Source organism: Anguilla rostrata, chromosome 12, assembly GCF_018555375.3.
Source record: "Anguilla rostrata isolate EN2019 chromosome 12, ASM1855537v3, whole genome shotgun sequence".
Lineage (NCBI taxonomy): Eukaryota > Metazoa > Chordata > Actinopteri > Anguilliformes > Anguillidae > Anguilla > Anguilla rostrata.
Genome location: NC_057944.1, coordinates 25,704,788 through 25,719,274, shown reverse-complemented (window position 1 = coordinate 25,719,274; position 14,487 = coordinate 25,704,788). Strand labels below are relative to the sequence as shown.

Below are 14,487 nucleotides of genomic sequence, written 5' to 3'. Positions count from 1 at the left end.
TTACCTCCCTTTACCCTCCCCAGTTATCAATTACCACAAACCCCGCTATCGATTTGAGAGAGCACAGACTAGCATGCACTGCAAGAACCAAAAGAAAAGTCTATTTTAACGAGTATTTTGGTCATATATTTGCACCTAAAATCTCACTCTATTATTTTTTTGATAAAAAAGACAAAAGAATTGCCAATGAGGAGAGACAGTTTTACTCATTTCAATGTTTTCATTGGGGTATGACATTTGCACTTGTCAGGCAAAAAGTAACTTAAAACAAGCCAACATTTCCTGCTTGAGAGAGAAAAATAGGATTTTAAGTCTCATTACTAGACTAAAACACTTGTTAAGACAGACTTTTTTGCAGTATGTGCTCTCCTCAGAAGCATGAGCCGCTGTATATTGTCGCGCCACAGTTCACAAGGCACGCTCGCACACACACACACGAGGAGGAGGAGGACACTTCACATCTCCACAGACCAACTGCATGCACCTGTTCCACCAGCAGAGACGCTCTCGTCCAGGCCGACTGAAACTCTCCCATCAGTGGGTGAGACGAGGCGAGTGCGTGCCGCCCTGTGGGGTTCTGGCCCTAGCTGGCACTGGCACGCTGGTGTGCATCTGTTACTGGAAGTTAAAAATAAAGCACAATGTGGAGCCCTCAAATGGAGGGCTCTGTATTAAAAGTGCTGTAATTTCTACATTGGTGAAACCAAAATGTATTCAAAAAAATACACTTAAATAAAAGCCGAGAACGTGCACTTTAACCAGGAGTGAATTGTTTGTTTACAAATCTAAAATTGTGGAGTACAGAGCCAAATCAAGAAAAAAATTATTTGTCCCAAACATTATGGACGACACTGTATATCATGAGTACAACTGCGATATACAGTCCATCACTCGTTTTTCTGTAGCAGCTCTGTGTAGGTACCTTGTGGGTTCGAGCTCAGTTCATGTGACCTCAGGTCCTGATCACATGTCTCCTCCAATGGGGCAGCTGAAAAGGGGGGGGGGGGGGACACAGTTCTGTCATCTTCCAGGAAATTTTCCTTTCAACTCTCACCTTGCTTTGTGGGGGTGAAAGCCAGGACATATTGTGAAGTGTATAGTCACAAATTATTTTTAAAATGCACCATAAATAAAATTTGATTCATTGATCGGAGTAAAATGTTCCCAGCATGCCGACTTTTAAAACAAAGGACTTTCCTTTAGAAGAGAATTAAAAGAAACAGTGTTTAGTTGGTACATGCTTGGAAGGTCTAAGAATTTACTTAAGAATCTTTTTCAGGAAGTGAAAATAGCACAGCAAATACTACTGGAAGGAGCTTCCTTATCAATAGCAGGTATGCCTGAATTACTGACTACAAAGAGCAGCAGCTGCAGTAAAACATCTTGACCACTAGAGGTGCTAGAGGATTAGTTTCACTCATTATCCATGTCAGGCGTGCCTTGTTTGATCAGCCAGTCTTGTGTACAGTGGTGACAGCTGCGCATGTCACTGAGATTAGTGTGTGCAAACCCATCTTAATTACAGGGAGGAGTTTCCCTGTCCCTTCTATAATGCTTATCATGTTCTGACAGAGCAGGTGAATCATATGATGCTTTTGTTTCTTGGCTCTACATTTGAGCATACATAGAGCTTGGATTTTCAACATGGGTCCATGGACCCCTGGGGGTTTCTTGAAAGTACTGTCGGGGTCCCTGGCCTGCTGACACTTGCACAGATAGAATCTCGCCCCCACGCGACTCTCCCTGGACCATGATCACAATGTCAAATTCACTTTATTATTCGTAATATGTTTTCTTTACCTAGCAATATGAGAAAATGATATGTTGTTATTGTGTTACTCATATACATTGCTCAGGGCAAACACAAAATCATTTTCAGGGCTGGGTGGAGTGTGCTCTGATCATTTTCTGAAGATAGGAAGGGGGAGTTCCATTTGGAGCCTGTTCTGCTGGGGGGGGCACTTCGAAATAATAAAATGCAATTTTATTTCCTCATTATGCCAACAGAACACAGGAGAAGAACCTGTGCAGTAAAACCAAAAGGTTTTTATTAGTGTTGAAAAAATGGCAAATTGCTAAAGAGCACTCCCACGGGCTTACATTAGTGAAGGTCAAGTACTCTTGTTTTTTAAATATTTGACAAGACTGTTTCTAAATACTTTTCTTCGTCTGTCGCTTTCCCCCTCTGCCCCCCTCTCCCCACTCCTCCCTCCCACAGTTCTGATCCTGGAGCAGGCGGACAGGGAGGACGTGTGCTGGAGGACGCTGAAGATCACGGATTTCGGGCTGGCGCGAGAGTGGCACCGCACCACCAAGATGAGCGCGGCGGGGACCTACGCCTGGATGGCCCCGGAGGTCATCAAGCTGTCCCTCTTCTCCAAGAGCAGCGACGTCTGGAGGTGAGGGCCAGGAGCAGGGCTGTGTGAGGCTGACAAACAGACCGACAGATTACTAATACTGCTGTTTCTTTGACAGACTCCATTATCTGATTTACAAGGTCATGATGGTTAAATAGTCTTTTAAAAGACATTCTTTTTTTAGCAGGCACTTATATGCAGAGCCATCAAAAATATGAATCGCACAAGTGAATTCAATATGTTTACAAAAGCAGTATTAACTACAGAGAGAAAGTATAATTAACACTGTTAGAGCCAGCACCAAGTGCTACAACCAACTAATGCTGTCAGGTAATAACTAATGCTGTTATTATCAGGTAAGGTGTAATGACAACAAGAGCAAAGAACAGCCAGTGACTCAGAACGCAAATTGCTTACATAACTTACATAAATGTCCATAAACATCAGTTGAACAGTATAAATTCAGTCAAGATGTCACTGTATGAAACAATGATAAATATATTGTTATGCAAGTGCTTGAGTGAATTGGTGACATAACACAAGCCAAAAGTAAATGGTAAATGGTAAATGACCATGGTAAATGCCAAAAGTAAAAGCTTACACTGTTATAATATATAATTACATCGTATACCAATTAGAAAGGGCACTAGCACTTACACCTGGCTGAGTAAGTGCATAAACTCTGTTTATAATAAATTCTAGTTCAACAGGACACCCCCATTCAAGACTCAAGATTACACGGTCGACTCAATATAATGCAGTGCAGTGCAGATGTCTCGTTCCAGCAGAAGTTTAATCTGTGTGTTGAAACAAAGTCTATGGAATAAACTGAATAAATTACAGGTTTATGAAAGACAGGTGGAATATTTAAAAGCATGAGAATGGTGTTGCAGCACTGGTAAAGCACACGATTTGTAGCAGGAGTTAGAAGGTTAGTTAGGGATGTTTGATAATGGAGGGAGGATCCGATGAGAAAGAGCTGACAGAACAAAGCAGAGAACACACACACGTTCTCCTAACAGCTTTGGAACATGAACATCCTTAGATCATATTCACTGTTCCAAAAAAGTTCTGTCAAAGTCACAGAATAACATTCCAGGCATGTCATAATATAGCTATACTGGTGACACCTGCTGATGGTTCTAATTTAGTCATGAAGATATACCCACGTGAGGATAATGTTATGAATGTTTCGAATGTGAGTATTGAAATTCCAGCTCCATTGAACATTGCCAACTTTCCTGATAAATGTCCAACCACAACTCTTTTAACCGGAATAATACTCGGTAACATTCCCAGACTGTTCCTGCAACATTCCCCCTGACTTAAAAAATGAACAACGCTGAAAGGACATTCAGAAAACTGGACAAATGTCAGATGTATGCAAACTTTCTGGGGCTGCCCCAAAAAAAAAAAAAAAACAGATAGATGACGTAGGTTCCATAGGCCATCTGGGGAGAGCAGCACCTAAGCCAGAGAGGGCAGATGGTGTATGGTACGAGGATGCAGTTACACACGTCTACACACTGCATCAGTTTTGGGTGCACACCGTTTGTTGGGTGTTAGTATATCACTTTCATGGGTGTGCCTTGTGTTCAGTAGTCCATCATGTTTGTGGTGTGAACATCCCTGGTGAGGTGTGTAAGACGCAGAATCTAAGTTCCTCCCCCTTCTCCCCCCCCCCAATATAGTTTTGGCGTGTTGCTGTGGGAACTGCTGACAGGCGAGGTGCCGTACCGGGAGATTGACGCCCTGGCGGTGGCATACGGCGTGGCCATGAGCAAGCTGACCCTGCCAATCCCATCCACCTGCCCCGAGCCCTTCGCCCGCCTGCTGGAAGGTACGACCCCCCCTGCTCGCCTGCTGTCCTAAAAACAGTCCTGGGTGTCTGTAAACTTTAGAACTTTATGTGCTACTGAGACCCAGACATTTAAAAAAACCCTGAAACAGAGCTTGAGGGTCTTGTTTTCTGTATTATTTCAGGAGCTATGTTTTGTGTTTTTTGTCTTGTCAGTGACAAATGGGGGGGGGGGGCATGAACTTCTTTCAATAAAAAATCCCCTTTCTCACTGAATATCCTTGCTGATCTCTCGAGACAAGCGCAAAGCATTAAAGGACATCCATTTAATCTGTTTCTTTACCTCTTTTGCCATACCTTCCTTGCCCCCACCCCCTGCCTTTCTGTGGCCTCAGAGTGCTGGTGCCCCAACCCGCATGGGCGCCCAACTTTTGATAGCATTCTGAAGCGGCTGCTGTCCATCGAGCAGTCGGCCATGTTCCAGATGCCCCTGGAGTCCTTTCACCTGCTGCAGGAGGACTGGCGCGTGGAGATCCAGCAGATGTTTGACGAGCTGCGAGCCAAGGAAAAGGTCGGAGGACATGGAGTGACAAAGGGGCCCGGGGTGGGGGGTGACTTTAGCGTGCCTGACTGTTAGCCAGGTCCTCACTACTGTCTGTGGCCTGAGCCCCAAGGAGGCTCTGTGGTTTCCTGGTGGACTGGAGTCTAGAAAGTTCTATTTTTTCTCCAGATTCCCAAGCATCTGAATCAAATAATTACCACCTTAATTTTATACTCACAGACCAGGGACTACTCCCTGACAAAAAAAATGCTGGAGAACCTGTTGTCTTGGGACCGGGATTTAGCATGTCTGGTCTAATATTTCTTTTGTATCTGTTCGTGTGACCTGTGCACTAAAGCACCTTCTATAAAACTACAAACTACATCTTATTTGTACGGATTTGCCTTACGTTTCTCACTGCCGTTCCCTGGTGTACATTCCTTTCCTAACCTCCCTGAAGGAGCTGAGGTCCTGGGAGGAGGCGCTAGCACGGGCAGCGGAGGAGCAGCGCGAGCAGGAGGAGCAGCTTAGGCGGAGGGAGCAGGAGCTGGCGGAGCGGGAGATCGACATAGTGGAGCGCGAGCTCAACATCATCATCCACCAGATGTACCAGGAGAAGCCTCGAGTCAAGAAGCGCAAGGGCAACTTCAAGAAGAGCAGGCTGCTCAAGCTGGGCCGCGACAGCAACCGCATCAGCCTGCCATCTGGTGGGTGGAGGAGGGAACTGCATGCAGTTATGCATTATATCATAGATTCTCTACAGCAGAGAACTCCTTTGGAACTGTGGATATGTTCTAATGCCGCTTATGTTGTAAGGCAGGGGTGTCCAATCTTATCCAAAAAGGGCTGATTTGGGTGCAAGTTTTTGTTTTAGTCCAGCACTAAGACATCTAATTCAACTTACCTAATCATGGTCTTCAGTAAAGTAGAATCAGGTGTCTTAATGCTGGGATAAAATAAAAACTGCACCCACATCAGCCCTTTTTTGGACACATTTGCTCTATAACAACCAATCATGCTCACACTACAACCTCATGACTTTCTTCATTGTCCATTTAGGAGAGTTTAGACAAGCATGTGCTCTCCTCTGAAGCATGTGATGTCAGTGGCTGCTTCTTATCACAACACTCACAGACACCAGAGGTTGTCACTTAAAGAGCAACTTAGTGGGTGGATTTGCAGGTGCCCCATTGGCCAGCAGGGGTCACTGGTCCGCGATAAGACACTGTCATCCTGCCTGACTGAGACCCTGCCTTCTCTAAGTGAAAGCCAACAGTTCTGATCAGACCCCCTCCCTCCCTCCCTCTCTCTCTTTCTCTCTCTCTCTCTGAAATGTTCCTGCTGGATTTGAGCATAAGATCAAAGTGCTGATCAGACTCCTCTCTCTCTCTCTGAAATGTTCCTGCTGGATTTGAGCATAAGATCAAAGTGCTGATCAGACTCCTCTCTCTCTCTCTCTCTCTCTCTCTCTCTGACACGTTCCTGCACGATTTGAGCATAGGATCACAGTGCTGATCAGACCCCCTTCCCTCTCTCTCTCTCTCTCTCTCTCTCTCCCCTCTCTTTCTCTGAAATGTTTCCTGCAGGATTTGAGCATAAGATCACAGTGCAGGCCTCCCCCAGTGTGGATAAGAGGAAGCCACAGGGCAGTGAGAGCACCACCCCTCCCGCCAGCCCTGGAATCATTCCCCGACTGAGGGCCATACGCCGTGAGTCTCTCTGGGGGGTAGAAAGAGTGTTTTGTGTGCTGTGAGTCTGTGTGGGGGGCAGGACAGGGGCAGGAGGGGTGTTTTGTTCCCTGTGAGTCTGTGTGGGGGGCAGGACAGGGGCAGGAGGGGTGTTTTGTTCCCTGTGAGTCTGTGTGTGGGGCAGGGTGGGAGCGGAGAGGGTGTTTTGTTCCCTGTGAGTCTGTGTGTGGGGCAGGGTGGGAGCGGAGAGGGTGTTTTGTTCCCTGTGAGTCTGTGTGTGGGGCAGGGTGGGAGCGGAGAGGGTGTTTTGTTCCCTGTGAGTCTGTGTGTGGGGCAGGGTGGGAGCGGAGAGGGTGTTTTGTTCCCTGTGAGTCTGTGTGTGGGGCAGGGTGGGAGCGGAGGGGTGTTTTGTTCCCTGTGAGTCTGTGTGTGGGGCAGGACAGGGGCAGGAGGGGTGTTTTGTTCCCTGTGAGTCTGTGTGTGGGGCAGGACAGGGGCAGGAGGGGTGTTTTGTTCCCTGTGAGTCTGTGTGTGGGGCAGGACAGGGGCAGGAGGGGTGTTTTGTTCCCTGTGAGGTCTGTGTGTGGGGCAGGGTGGGAGCGGAGAGGGTGTTTTGTTCCCTGTGAGTCTGTGTGTGGGGCAGGGTGGGAGCGGAGAGGGTGTTTTGTTCCCTGTGAGTCTGTGTGTGGGGCAGGGTGGGAGCGGAGAGGGTGTTTTGTGTGCTGTGAGTCTGTGTGTGGGGCAGGGTGGGAGCGGAGAGGGTGTTTTGTTCCCTGTGAGTCTGTGTGTGGGGCAGGGTGGGAGCGGAGAGGGTGTTTTGTTCCCTGTGAGTCTGTGTGTGGGGCAGGGTGGGAGCGGAGAGGGTGTTTTGTTCCCTGTGAGTCTGTGTGGGGGGCAGGTGGGAGCGGAGAGGGTGTTTTGTTCCCTGTGAGTCTGTGTGGGGGCAGGACAGGGGCAGGAGGGGTGTTTTGTTCCCTGTGAGTCTGTGTGTGGGGCAGGGTGGGAGCGGAGAGGGTGTTTTGTTCCCTGTGAGTCTGTGTGGGGGGCAGGAGGGGCAGGAGGGGTGTTTTGTTCCCTGTGAGTCTGTGTGTGGGCAGGGTGGGAGCGGAGAGGGTGTTTTGTTCCCTGTGAGTCTGTGTGTGGGGCAGGGTGGGAGCGGAGAGGGTGTTTTGTTCCCTGTGAGTCGGTGTGTGGGGCAGGGTGGGAGCGGAGAGGGTGTTTTGTTCCCTGTGAGTCTGTGTGTGGGGCAGGGTGGGAGCGGAGAGGGTGTTTTGTTCCCTGTGAGTCTGTGTGGGGGGCAGGACAGGGGCAGGAGGGGTGTTTTGTTCCCTGTGAGTCTGTGTGTGGGGCAGGGTGGGAGCGGAGAGGGTGTTTTGTTCCCTGTGAGTCTGGTGTGTGGGGCAGGGTGGGAGCGAGAGGGTGTTTTGTTCCCTGTGAGTCTGTGTGTGGGGCAGGGTGGGAGCGGAGAGGGTGTTTTGTTCCCTGTGAGTCTGTGTGTGGGGCAGGGTGGGAGCGGAGAGGGTGTTTTGTTCCCTGTGAGTCTGTGTGTGGGGCAGGGTGGGAGCGGAGAGGGTGTTTTGTTCCCTGTGAGTCTGTGTGTGGGGCAGGGTGGGAGCGGAGAGGGTGTTTTGTTCCCTGTGAGTCTGTGTGTGGGGCAGGGTGGGAGCGGAGAGGGTGTTTTGTTCCTGTGAGTCTGTGTGTGGGGCAGGGTGGGAGCGGAGAGGGTTTTGTTCCCTGTGAGTCTGTGTGTGGGGCAGGGTGGGAGCGGAGAGGGTGTTTTGTTCCCTGTGAGTCTGTGTGTGGGGCAGGGTGGGAGCGGAGAGGGTGTTTTGTTCCCTGTGAGTCTGTGTGTGGGGCAGGGTGGGAGCGGAGAGGGTGTTTTGTTCCCTGTGAGTCTGTGTGTGGGGCAGGGTGGGAGCGGAGAGGGTGTTTTGTGTGCTGTGAGTCTGTGTGTGGGGCAGGGTGGGAGCGGAGAGGGTGTTTTGTGTGCTGTGAGTCTGTGTGTGGGCAGGGGTGGGAGCGGAGAGGGTGTTTTGTTCCCTGTGAGTCTGTGTGTGGGGCAGGGTGGGAGCGGAGAGGGTGTTTTGTTCCCTGTGAGTCTGTGTGTGGGGCAGGGTGGGAGCGGAGAGGGTGTTTTGTTCCCTGTGAGTCTGTGTGTGGGGCAGGGTGGGAGCGGAGAGGGTGTTTTGTTCCCTGTGAGTCTGTGTGTGGGGCAGGGTGGGAGCGCAGAGGGTGTTTTGTTCCCTGTGAGTCTGTGTGTGGGGCAGGGTGGGAGCGGAGAGGGTGTTTTGGATTGGTGGTGGGGGTTACATTGTGGGGGATGATGCTCGGAAACATACAGACAGTAAAATGCCAAGTGTTACGTCAACTCTAACATAGCCCAATAGGGACCATATCTGCGCAGTAAGAGTTCATTTAACACTGAACATTTCAAAGTAAACACATGGAGGCACAGGGAAACAGTAAGACTTGAGAGACAGAAACACTGAGACTAGCACACCTGAGACTTAGCAAATTAGCTGGGTCCCTGAAGCTGTTTAGGACAAGAGTCATCAGATGCAGCACCCTGAGACTAAGCACTGATACTGGGCATATGCACACACTGAGACTCAGGTAAACACTGATACTGGGCACTGACACACAGAGAAACTAAGACTGGCTGACAGAAACACTGAGACCAGGGCGCAGGGACTCTAACCTTGGAACGCTACTACCAGAACCCTGCAGCCCAGGGAACTGGGCATAGTCTAAGACTATGAGAAACACTGAGCCTGTGACACTGATTAATACTGAAACACGGGAACAGACGCATGATATGCCTTTGCAGTAATAGTGTGTTATATCAATCCTACTGTGTAGCGTGAGAGTGTGTGTGTGTGTCTGCCAGTATGTATGCTCTAATACTGACTTATGTTGTATAGTGACACCCAGTGACGGAAGTAAGACCTGGGGCCGCAGTGCCGTGTGCAAAAAGGAGGACCTGGCAGCCAATAAGAAGAAGGGCCGCACCTGGGGGCCCAGCTCCACCCACCAGAGAGAGCGGCTGGGCGGAGAGGACAGGTAGACCCACACACCTGCTGACCCACCTGCACAGCACACACCTACACACTGTACACTTCTGTTCACTGTGCATGCACACAGCACTGAATGTTGCACACAGGTGTATTCTGAGGTTATTAAAAAGCAGCTATGGCCATTTTAGATATAAGCTAATGAGACAAAATTGACCATTTTCATAATTGCCATGCCCTTAGGTTTTCTCTTAATATGTTATCAATTTCCTACTTACTTTATGCTCATTGACCAGGACTGCGACTGGTTAGCTGTGCTCATTGACCAGGACTGCGACTGGTTAGCTGTGCTCATTGACCAGGACTGCGACCGGTTAGCTGTGCTCATTGACTAGGACTGCGACCGGTTAGCTGTTCCTGGATCACTGTTTGTGGGGAGGAGGCACAACCCACCCTGAGCACCTCTGTTTCAGGCTGAAGTCCCTCGGCGAAGGGTGTAAGCAGTGGTCCTCCAGTGCCCCAAATTTGGGCAAGTCCCCCAAACACATCCCCATGAGCGGCGGTTTCTCCAGTCTCAACGAAATGGGTAAGACCGTGCCTTTCCGAAACCATGCCGCTTCTCTGTCTGTGTGGCTGCTGATTTGGGAAGTGTGCACATCAGTAAATAAGTATGCTGGCTATAAATAATGCTGCTGTGAACTAACCAGATGCCCACAATGATCTTGTTGTGTCTGGAATCATAATTATGATGTCTGGACTGTTGAGGCTTGTGTGTTTTGTGCAGATGGGAAAAGACAGCAATAATAGCGAATGTTGCACTGTATGAATTAGAGCTTCTCTTCACTCACACTTACTCTATTTCTGCCTAACAGTCATTTGTATGGTAAAATACAGAACTCTACATAGATCACACAGATCTCAGTGCCTCAAGACATTGGTGTAATGCAGTGCTCCTCCAACCCTGGAGAGACACCGGGTCACCTGGTTGTAGTTCTCACCTTAAATCCAGTTTAGACCCAACAAACCAGGTGAGGTGAGTTAACTGTGTAGTCCACTGCATTCATTGATAATTGCTGAAAAACCTGCACACCCTGTATCTCTCCAGAACCAGGGTTGGGGATCCATGGTTTAGCATCTTGTCCTTGTTAATATTTGGGAAGGTGAACGCTGGCGTATTTGTCCCCCCTTCCCGCCACAGAGGAACACTCAGACTCCCAGGAGTCCCCGGTGTCCCAGCAGCCCTCGGAGGCGGACAGTAACGGCGCGCTGGAGGAGGGCGGGGCCTCGTGGGTGGGGGCGGGTTCTGGGACGGGGGCCCAGGATTCGGCCCGCCGCTGCGGCCAGCGCAAGAAGAGTGACCTCATCCTGCTGAGCTGTGCCTCCCTGCTGGCCTCCGTGGCCCTGGGGCAGGACCTGGCCCAGCTGGGACGCCTGCAGGTACGTCCCAGAGAGCGGGCGAGAGACAGAGGGGGCGAGAGACAGGGAGAGAACGAGTCTGTAAGAGTGACAAAGGAGTGTAAGTGGGAGGGCGGGGGTGAGAGAATGAGGAAGAGAGTATTAGGAGGGAGGAAAGGACAGAAAGACGGGAAAGGGGGACAGAATGAAAGTATGCATGAGTGTGAGAGAGAAAGGAAGAGAAAGAGAGGGAGTGCACAAAGGTGGTGAGGGAGAGAATTGACCCCCCCCCCTTCATGCCCAGGTATGCCAGGATGAACAGGAGCAGAGGGAGGAGCAGCGTAAGAAGAAGGAGGGGCTGTTCCAGCGGGCGGGGCGCTTCCGCCGAAGCACCTCCCCCCCAAGCCGCACCCTGTCGCTCTCTCTGTCCCACGGGCGGCACCACGAATCCACCCTCCCCAACCTGGACCCCTCGCCTTCCGTCACCCTCCTCTCCCTCTCCTCACTGTCCGACTGCAACTCCACCAAGTCTCTACTGCCCTCCGACCCTGACGACCCCTTCCTGACCCCCACCGGCCCCGCCCTGGGCCCCGCCCCCTCCCCCAGCCCCGCCCTCAACCCCCTGCTGGACCTGCGGGCCGAGAGCTTCAAGCGGGAGCCCAACCAGTCGCTGACGCCCACGCACGTGTCCGCCACGCTGGCCGTCAACCGCGGCCACCGCCGGACCCCGTCCGATGGCGCCATCCGACCGCGCGCCCAGACAATGGGTCACCGACGCACCCCATCCGACGGCAGCGCGCCCCTAACCCCCACCCCCAGCCCCGCGGCGCCACCTACAGGTGACTAAAGAGAAGCCCCCCCCCCCACTCCATCATTCAGTGCCAGACAAGGGCCAAATGCGTGTAAATGCTTTCTTCCTTCAGTTTACTGGTGAAATTTTAAAACATTCTCATGCAGAAAGTTCAGTGAACATGTCATTAACCAAAACTACAGCCCTGCCCTGGGCATGTCGAAGTGTCCTTGAGCAAGACACCTAACCCCTAACCCCTAACTGCTCTGGCGAATGAGAGGCATCAATTGTAAAGCACTTTGGATAAAAGCGCTATATAAATGCAGTCCATTTACCATTTACCATTTACAGTCAAGTACCGTCAAAAAAAATTTGTTCTGAAGATCTTTCTTTTAAAATTCTAAGTAATCTGCAGGAATTTTAATCTGTTGTATAAATGACTAAACAGTTTAGCTTTTAAAATGGCCTTATTTGCTCAAGAGACTTGCACAACTGTTCCTGTGAACTGGGCCAAGTTGCTTTGTCTCGAGTCGGTGGTTCTCCTGAAACCTGGAATCAAGTCCAATCAGAATAGTGTTCTGATGAAAGTGAAATCCAAACTGCAGTGAAACCCAAACCACGGCACCACCGGTGTGGTCATCAGTCAGTAACCACGCCTCTGTCGTTACTCCCAGGTTCCCGGGACACTCTGGAGATCCCCCGCCTGCCCGACCCCTCCTCCCTCTTCCCGCCGGCGCAGCGTCGCAAGGCTCCCCCTCCGCCCCCGCCCGAGCGGGAAAGCCCAGCAGGGGGCGGGGGCACCCTGGAGCGGCCCAAGACCCTGGAGTTCGCCCCCCGGCCGCGGCCCACGCCGGTCCGGGCGCGGGCAGACCCCTGGAGGCTGGGCTCCCTGTCCCGAACCCTGAGCTCGTCCCCCGGCAGCAGCTGCGACAGCCCGCTGGGGTCTGCGGATGGGGGCGTGGCTGGGGGCGGGGCTACTACAGGTACGAGCAAGCCCACCCTGCTGGACATGGACACTGAGGGGCAGAGCCAGGACAGCACCGTGCCCCTGTGTGGGCAGAACGCCCCTCCCTCGACCCTCTGTGGGCAGAACATCTCCTAGCGAACACCTCCAAACCCCTCACCCCCTCTTTTCCTGTTCATTGCTGCTTACCCACCTTTTATCCCCCAACCACCCAGGCCCATCTCCGTTCTCTCACACACACAGACAGCATACCAAGACTGCACGGGCTCGACCAGTGTTGCCTCTTGTACTTAATGTTAATTTATTCCTTGGGAGTGGACTACTCTTATTTTTTATATATAAATATAATAGTCTGCATTTTATTCATTTTTCAAGCATTATTCCTGCCAGTGTGTACATGAATGCTTTTGAAAAGCTGTTTTATGTTGGCTAGGTAAGGGCGTTGTGTGCGACAGTAAATCGAGGGTTTAACACACTGCATCAGTAATCTACTGGAATGCACTCTTCACAAGACCTGGAACGGAATTATTATCGTTATTTATTAGCATAAGCTGAAAGAATGCAGTGTGGATAACCCTTGTGTCCATAAGGATGTACCGCTAGTAGGCCTATTCGTAATATGGATATATGTGTGCCTGTGAGCGTTATGTAGCAGAAGACACAAGCGTCAAGAATACCCCGTCCATAATTTTCATTCCTTAATTATACTGTACATTTTTGCTGTTTACATACAGACAACATTCCCTCGTTCTCTCCTATCAAAAACCGCGGACAGCTTGGCAGTAGGGTACTGCACAGCTAAGCCGGGAAAAGGGAGAGGGACATGGGGGGGAGGTGGGCAGGAAAATGAGGGTTTTATCACAACGCACAATGCGTGCATTTCACAGCAAACAGCTTTCATAGCTCTTTGAAAACTACCTGTTTTCTACGACAACTTACCAAACATTCCTTTCGGAGAACGGCACCTTCAAATGGACGTTATTCGTGTTATTCTCCCACCAAGCACTCTGGAGGAGTGAAAAAGAGGCACGCCGACACAGCAGGAAAAAGTGTTTCTGGCCAACACCGGGTGAAACCATGCGCGAGACTTGCGGATCTGGGTTCTGCGCAACTTCTGGAGCAGCATGGGGACTTAAAAAAAAAAATGTATGGGGGGTATTTTTAATTGTCATTATTTGTACGAGATTATTTTAAGTAGCAGGATCTAAGGAACTGAACCAGTTATATTTTCATCTGAGTGAACTGAGAACACTGAATATTTATTATTACTGTAATGATCAAGAAAATCGTCGTTCATCATTGCTGTTGTCTTTAGCCTCTTCCCAGGAATTTCTGTATATATTTGTAGATACAACGGAATCCAACCAACTACCCAAGCAACAACTACCTTTGTTGGACACCTGACTGATGTTCATATATGGAGTTTTTGATTTGAACTTGTGACGTTTGAGGCTAAATGAGTGTGGCAGTCTGATGATAAAGATTATTAATTAAAGTGTGAATAAAATAAAATGTAAAAAACAGGCAATCTTTCCGCTGGTTGTCTCCAGTCAGTCCCAGATATTTTAATATAAACGCGTTAGTCTATAATGTTTCTGTAAGTGTTCGTAATCCAATACGAATATTCTGTGATATCTGGTTGTCGGTCAGTTCATAATCAATGCGTGACATTATCTTATTTCATTAAATGTGCTGCGAAACTTTAACAGGTGTAATCTGAGAACTTTCCGGATGCACAATTTATTTTAGGAACCAACAGTGTCGGTCACTAGAGGCCGCCAAAGGTATTCATAGTGTAGTGTACATTTTAATTTTTTCCGAACCCCACCGAGAACACCGCATTTGTGCAGATGCAAATTGCTTTCAATCCGATCCTGCGGAAATCACTTTCTGTTTTGCACATTTAAATATGCGATCTATTCCTGAAATGTCTTGATCTTCTT

General features: G+C 49.8%; 1 protein-coding gene and 1 long non-coding RNA gene across 3 annotated transcripts in view; one reads left to right on the top strand and one right to left on the bottom strand.

Annotated features, from left to right (window-relative positions):
• The window catches only part of map3k10 (mitogen-activated protein kinase kinase kinase 10), a 30,850-nt gene extending 16,774 nt beyond the window's left edge, over positions 1-14,076 (top strand). Inside the window, exons 2-11 of one of the 2 annotated variants that reach the window (XM_064302230.1) lie at positions 2,219-2,399; positions 4,049-4,197; positions 4,551-4,726; positions 5,157-5,403; positions 6,283-6,405; positions 9,306-9,444; positions 9,869-9,981; positions 10,594-10,832; positions 11,095-11,608; positions 12,228-14,076. In XM_064302230.1, the coding sequence (XP_064158300.1) occupies positions 2,219-2,399; positions 4,049-4,197; positions 4,551-4,726; positions 5,157-5,403; positions 6,283-6,405; positions 9,306-9,444; positions 9,869-9,981; positions 10,594-10,832; positions 11,095-11,608; positions 12,228-12,682 (2,336 nt within the window). In that variant the 3' untranslated portion in view covers positions 12,683-14,076. Of the gene's footprint in view, positions 1-2,218; positions 2,400-4,048; positions 4,198-4,550; positions 4,727-5,156; positions 5,404-6,282; positions 6,406-9,305; positions 9,445-9,868; positions 9,982-10,593; positions 10,833-11,094; positions 11,630-12,227 lie in introns of both variants that reach the window. The other variant, XM_064302229.1, reaches the window with a different exon arrangement.
• Positions 2,027-13,620, bottom strand: LOC135236067 (uncharacterized). Its single transcript, XR_010324503.1, has 2 exons — positions 13,484-13,620; positions 2,027-2,428 (listed from the first exon to the last, which is right to left on the bottom strand). It is a non-coding gene; the product is annotated as an uncharacterized LOC135236067 (long non-coding RNA).
• Positions 14,077-14,487: the final 411 nt, after the last annotated feature.